The sequence below is a fragment of the Orycteropus afer genome, unplaced genomic scaffold, assembly GCF_000298275.1.
Source record: "Orycteropus afer afer isolate SDZICR_OR568_19922 unplaced genomic scaffold, OryAfe1.0 scaffold00075, whole genome shotgun sequence".
NCBI classification, from domain to species: domain Eukaryota; kingdom Metazoa; phylum Chordata; class Mammalia; order Tubulidentata; family Orycteropodidae; genus Orycteropus; species Orycteropus afer.
In genome coordinates, this window is record NW_006921662.1 from 900118 (window position 1) to 906907 (window position 6790).

The 6790-nt window shown below is 32.6% G+C and overlaps 1 protein-coding gene across 1 annotated transcript in view; it reads left to right on the forward strand.

Moving 5' to 3' along the window:
• The window catches only part of LOC103197278 (complement factor H-like), a 37718-nt gene that overhangs the window by 18121 nt on the left and 12807 nt on the right, over nt 1-6790 (forward strand). The window contains exons 7-9 of the mRNA XM_007941177.1: nt 4970-5142; nt 5588-5797; nt 6407-6604. Of these exons, the coding sequence (XP_007939368.1) occupies nt 4970-5142; nt 5588-5797; nt 6407-6604 (581 nt within the window). The remainder of the gene's footprint in view (nt 1-4969; nt 5143-5587; nt 5798-6406; nt 6605-6790) is intronic.

Sequence of the window (6790 nt, forward strand, 5' to 3'; positions counted from 1 at the left end):
AAATTTGTCAGAAAACATACTCTGTATGATTTCCATATTTTGAAACTATTCATACTGTTTTGTTGCACAACATGTTGTCTACCTTGGTGGTGATGGTTCCATGGCTATAAATATAAATTATAAATATAAATATAAATACTCTTATTGTTGAATTAGGTTAAAGTGATTTGGTGTTCTTCAAATTGATGTATGCCTTTCTTGATCTCCTAATCTAGTTATTCCATCATTCATAGCAAAAATATTGCTAAATGTTGTTGTTAGTTGCTGTTAAGTTGGTTCCTACTCAGAGCAATGCTATTTACAACACAAAGAAACACTGCCTGGTCTAGTGTCATTCTCACAATCAAAATATGTTTGAGCCATTGTGGTAACCAATATCTGTTTGTATATGAAATATATGGAAATATATTTGGAAATATCCTGGCTGCGATAGGCACAGCTTAGTATTAAAAATGATGTATTTGCTCTTTAAAGCATTAACACTTTGTAGTCTTCTTTTGTAGCATATTTGCACAATGAACTAAGTAATTTGATTTATTGACTACTGTGTCCACGGATGTTCATTGTAGATCCAAGTAAAATGAAATCCTTGACAACTTCAATCTTTTCTCCATTTATCATGATATCACTTATTGGTTCACTTGTGAAGATTGTTGTTTTCTTTATGTTGATATTTAATCCATCTGAAGACTGTAGTCTTAGATCTTCACCAGCAAGCCTTTCAAGCCCTCTTTGCTTTTGGCAAGCAAGGTACTGTCATCTGCATATCCCTGGTTGTTAATGAATCTTCCCCCAATCCTGACACTACATTCTTCTTCACATAGTCCATCTTCTCAGATTATTTGCTCAGCATAGAGATTGAATAAATATGATGAAAATATATGACCCTGATACATGCCTTTTTTTATTTCAAACCATGAAGTATCCCCTTGTTACCTTTAAAATATTTCCTCTTGATCTATGTAGAGGTTCCATATGAGCATAATTAGGTGTTCTGGAATTCCCTTTCTTCACAATGTTATCCATAATTTTTCATGATGCACACAATCGAATGTCTTTGCATAGTCAATAAAACACAAGTAAACATCTTTCTGGTATTCTCTGCTTTCAGCCAAGATCTATTCAACATCAGCAATGATTTCCCTCATAACACATTTCTCCTGAATCTGCCTTGAATTTCTGGCCGTTCATTGTCAATGTACTGTTGTAACAGTTTTTGAATTATTTTCAGTAAAAAATTGGTTATTGAATTCTTTTCAGCAAAATTTTTCTTGTGTAGTGTATTAATGATATTTTTTATAATTTCCACATTCTATTGGATCACCTTTCTTTTGAATGGCCACAGATATGGGATCTCTTACAGCTGTTTTCCAAAGTTCTTGTCATAGACAAGTGAGCACTTAAAGTGTGGTCTGTTTGTTGTCTCAGCTGATCAGTCAATTCCTGGAGCCTGGATTTTTTCTCCTATGCCTTCAGTGCAGCTTATGCTGTTTCTGTCAATATCATCCATTCTTGATTTTTACTTCATTATTTCTATACTTTGTTAAGCTACTCTATGTTCAAGAGCAAGTTTCAGAGTATCTTTGGATATTCATTTTTGTCTTTTTTTTTCCCTGTTTTTTTTTTTTTTTTTTGCTCTTGATGTTACGATGAAGATATTTTCATAACACTGTCCCCTGTTTGCTCTACTATATTCACAGGTATATTTGCAGCACATACATATGTAGAGATAGACTCTGTCAAACCTATATATATTCCTGACTTTTAAATGACTCTTTCCTTTCTTCATGTATGCTATCCTTGGTGTCATCCCACAACTTGTCTGGTCTTCGGTCACTGAACTGGTGTTCAGTGCTACTCTTCAAAAGACCTCTAAATTCTGATGGGATATACTCAAGGTCATATTTTGGCTCTCATGGACTTGTTTTCATTTTCTTCAGCTTCACCTTAAATGAGCAAGCCTCTGGCCGTTTTCTTATTGATGATATTGAGCTTCTCCATCTTCATTTTCCACAGAAGTAGTTGATTTTATTCTTGTGTAGTCTATCTTGTGAATTTCAAGTATATAGTCACCATTTGTGATGTTTAAAAATGTATTGATAGTGAATAGGACATTGGGCATAGAAAATTCTATCATGCATCACTTCTGTCACAAAGACTATATTTTCCTACTACCAAAGCTGCTTCTTTGTTTCCAGCTTCCACATACCAATCACTAATAATTATCAATACATTTTGATTGCACAATTTGTCAATTTCAGACTGTAGAAGTTTGTTAAAAAAATCTTCAATGTCTTCATTTTTAGCGTCAGTGTTTAGGGCATAAATTTGAATAATAATCATATTAACTGGTCTTTCTTGTAGGTGTATGGATATTTGTATGGGTATTATCTTATTGCAGCATAGTTCTTCAGAATAGATCTTGAAATAGTATTTTTGATGATCAATGTGACACTATTCCACTTTCCTAGCATAACAGACCACATGACTGTCCAATTCAAAAGGGCCAATACCAGTCCATTTCAGCTCACAGTGCCTAGGATATTGATCTTTATGCATTCCATTTCATTTTCACGACTTTTAATTTTCCTAGATTCATAATCTGTACATTCCATGTACCAATTATTAATGAAAGTTTGCAGCTGTTTCTTCTCATTTTATGTGTTGCCACATCAACAAATGAAAGCTTTACTCCATCCTTGTCATTAAAGTCAACTCTACTTTGAGGAGATAGCTCTTCCCCAGTTGTATTTTGAGTACCTTCCAACTTGAGAGGCTCATCTTCTGGCACTATATCAGACAATGTTTCAGGGATGTTCAAAAACATTTCAGTGGCTTTTTTTCTTTTTCAAAAGTAGCCTGTGACATCCTTCTTCCTAGTTTGTGTTAGTCTGGAAGATCCACTGAAACCTGCCCCCTGTGGGGGACTGTTGGCGTTTGCAATACCAGTTGCATAGCTTTCCACTTACAGCAACACACAAGCCACCACAGTATGAAAAACTGAAACACAATAGTGACATTACTTACTAGAACATGAATTAGTCTACTTCTTTAATTCTGTTCTTTTTTGCTTCATGTATTTTCACATTTTTAGACATGTGCACATTTATGATCATTTTGATCTTGTGAATTAGCCATTCTATGATTATAAAATATTTCATTACAGTTTTATATACTCCTTGTCTTGAAGTATACATTTGCTGATTTTAATACAGCTAAGTTATTTTAAACAATGAACCCTTTTCATGTGATAAAGAAGCCTCAACAAATCTGAAGAATCAACGTCCTCAAAGTCTTCTCCCTAAGTCCAACATAAAATAGAGAGCTAGCTACACACTTGATTCATTCACCATTTCACAATGTTGATGACATAATGTCTTAAAATACTACCATAAAATTTCAATGACGGTGTTATACATTGGATATGTTGTTGTTGTTGTGTGCCGTCGAGTTGGCCCTGACTCATAGTGACCCCACCTTGGGTTGCTGAGGCAGTATCACTAGGGAAGTAGATTGCCCAAACTTCCTACTGAGGAGTTGCTGGTGGGTACATGGGATATAGCAAAAGCAAAATAAAAATATATTTTAGTTTTTAAATATCAATCAGCAAACAAGAAACAAAATAAAAGCAATAGATATTACAATCTAGAAGGTAGAAAAGAATATACACCTGAAAAACTTAAAAGAAAGGATAATTAAAGCATACATTTACATAAGAAATAAAAAAATCCATATATATGATGCATATATAAATTTTTAGTTGAGCTTTTAGGAAAATATGTTAAATAGATCAAACTCTGGCTGGATGAAAAGAAAGCATGAAATAAAGTTAAATGGAATAAAAAAAAAATTGTATAAATACGCAACATAGAAGAAAACAAACCCATAGGAACATATTGAAAATTTATTCAAGGAAATATAAAAACAGAAATGAGACAAAAATCATTTTCTCAACTACAAAATACTCATATTGACTTAGGAAGAAACAGAAAACCTGAAGTTATTAATGATCATTCCTGAAGTATATTGGGTCAAATTTCTCTTGATGGATTACAAAATGCTGAACAATGGAAAGGACTCACAAGACTTCCCAGAGTGAAATTGCTTGAGTCTTTAATCAAGTAAAGCATGCAGTACAAAGGAAAAAGCAAAATCTGGGAGTTAGAGAGAAGTCCAAAATCTCTCAAATACAGCCTTCCAGATTCTACTTTCAGTCAAATAGGGCACACACCTCATCAGATTATAAACCCACAAGATATATCTGATGTGTCTTAGGATCAGGGAGCTCAGACACAAGTTTATAGATGGATATTTTATACACTGTTCATCATGTGGTCGAAGTAAGGGGGCGTAATCTGTTAAAACAGGTGCATATCCTCAGTCTATACATTTCTAAAGAGTATAAACAAGCTATAAATGACACCTCCAGGTGAATTCTACTTTTTAAACAGATTATAATTCACTCAAAAAGATATTTAATTCTTAGTCTTGCTCAAGACTCAGAACCAGATGACTTGATTACTAATTAATTCTTCCCGTGGCTTATCATCTTCCCCTGGCAGAACATCTTGTAAGGGTTTTAATTCAATGTCAATATATTTGAACTTGGATATCTGTAAAAAAAAAAAGACCCTGATAAGGCCTATTGTTAAGTATGTTGAATCCAGTTAAAACATTGTGATGGCTGGAAATAATTAAAATAGGCTTTACATAAATTATATAAGATTGATCACAGGATTAAAGGAAAAAGATAGAAGAGCAACTATAACAATATAAACCAAAAATGATAATACTAAGGTGTTACAAAGTTACAAATTATTACATACATAAATATAGAACATAATAACTATTATATGATCATTTAAGATACATGGGTACCAAATATTCTATGTATTAAAATCATCCTTTTTATATTTTTAATTTATCATATTTTAATCAAGAAATGTACTTATATTTTAATAGGACAAAAAAAATTTTGCCCACCTCCACCTCAAATTCCTAATTCTGAAGGCATGACAATGACAGTGAATTATCAGGATGGAGAAAAAATATCTATTCTCTGCAAAGAAAATTACATAATTCAGGAAGCAGATGAAATTGTGTGCAAAGATGGAAGATGGCAGTCAATACCACGCTGTGTTGGTTAGTAGTTGATAACATGTTTTAGAACATTCTTTGAAATGAGGTTAATTCTCTACTGTGCTTTGCATGACTGAAAACATAAAAACATTTCTTTGTGTCCTTTACTCTTTATATAAAACAGTATATTAAAATACATATGGCCAAATTAACTTATACTGTGAAATAAACACAGATTTGGGGATATGATCTAAATACCAGATAAATTTTTATTATTATTTTATCCCTTGTGATGATCAAGACAAGAATGAAGGGGGATATTTAACAAGAGATGGTAGCATATATACTGTGATGATATATATCCTTGCAAGTTCCAGGTATTTGTTCCATTTTTAAACAATATCATCTATTTTAATTACCTTTCTTTATAATTCCAAATAGTATTTGATTTTATTTTTCCATTTAGACATTGTATTTGTGCTTGATACATTGATCTCTGTTCATATAGAAAAACTCCCATGTTCTTCACCACCTCCTATCGAACATGGAAAAATTAACTCACCTAGATCTTTAGAAGAAAGGAAAGAAACATCCAAACCTAGTATCTACCCACATGGCACAAAATTAACTTATGTCTGTGAAGAGGGGTTCACGCACTCTGACAATGGTGGTATAACATGCTACATGGGAAAATGGAGTTCACCACCTCAGTGTGAAGGTCAGGGTTTATGAACAAACCATTTTGTAAAATTTATTGAAAATAATTGGTTCTGATCAAAGTCATAAGACAACATAATTTAGATGTACGTCTATAGCTGTTTATATATCTTACCATGAAAGAATTTTTGCATAATCAAATCAATATATTTTTGTTGATTTTGTTGGCTCATCATAGAAACACTTTAAACTCTGGCATTTAGTTTGTCTTAAAATGTGATGCATAGTGTAATTAACCTATGTTTACATAAGTTACAGTGTTTGCTTTGCCAACTGTCATTTTAATTTAAGTATGTTTCTTACAATGTTCCTTCTGATTTTTTAGGGTCAGTTCATCCTCAATATATTTCACTTTAACACTCACGGCTGGCTAGAGAAGCCATGACTATATCGTTCACAAATGCATTGACATTTAAGTCCCAATTTCTTCCTTAGGTTGTGACAGACAGCAGAATGGTGACTTCAGACATTGTGTATCTTCTTTTTGGTGGGAAAGTAACTCCTGTGTTTTCATTACTTTTCAAATGAAATGACTAAATAGGAGACTAGTACATAAAATTAAATTTCAGAATAAATGAAACATGAATGCATTCTCCCGTTGTTTCTCAAGGACTGCCTTGTAAGCCACCACCTTCAATTTTTCACGGTGTTGTATCTCATGAGTCAGACACCTACCAACATGGAGAAGAAGTGACATACAACTGTACTCACAGTTTTGGCATCGATGGACCTGAATCTATAAAATGCTTTGCAGGAAAATGGCCTTCCCCAAATACAGAAATAAATCTGTATTTATTTCACAGTATAAGTTAATTTGGGCATATGTGTTTTAATATATTGTTTTATATAAAGAGTAACAGACACAAAGAAATGTCTTTTTGTTGTTCAGTCATGCAAAGCACAGTAGAGAATTAACCTCATTTGAAAGAATGTTCTAAAACATTTAAATAATTTTAAATATTAAACTTACTTTTAATATTTAAAAGTATTTAAA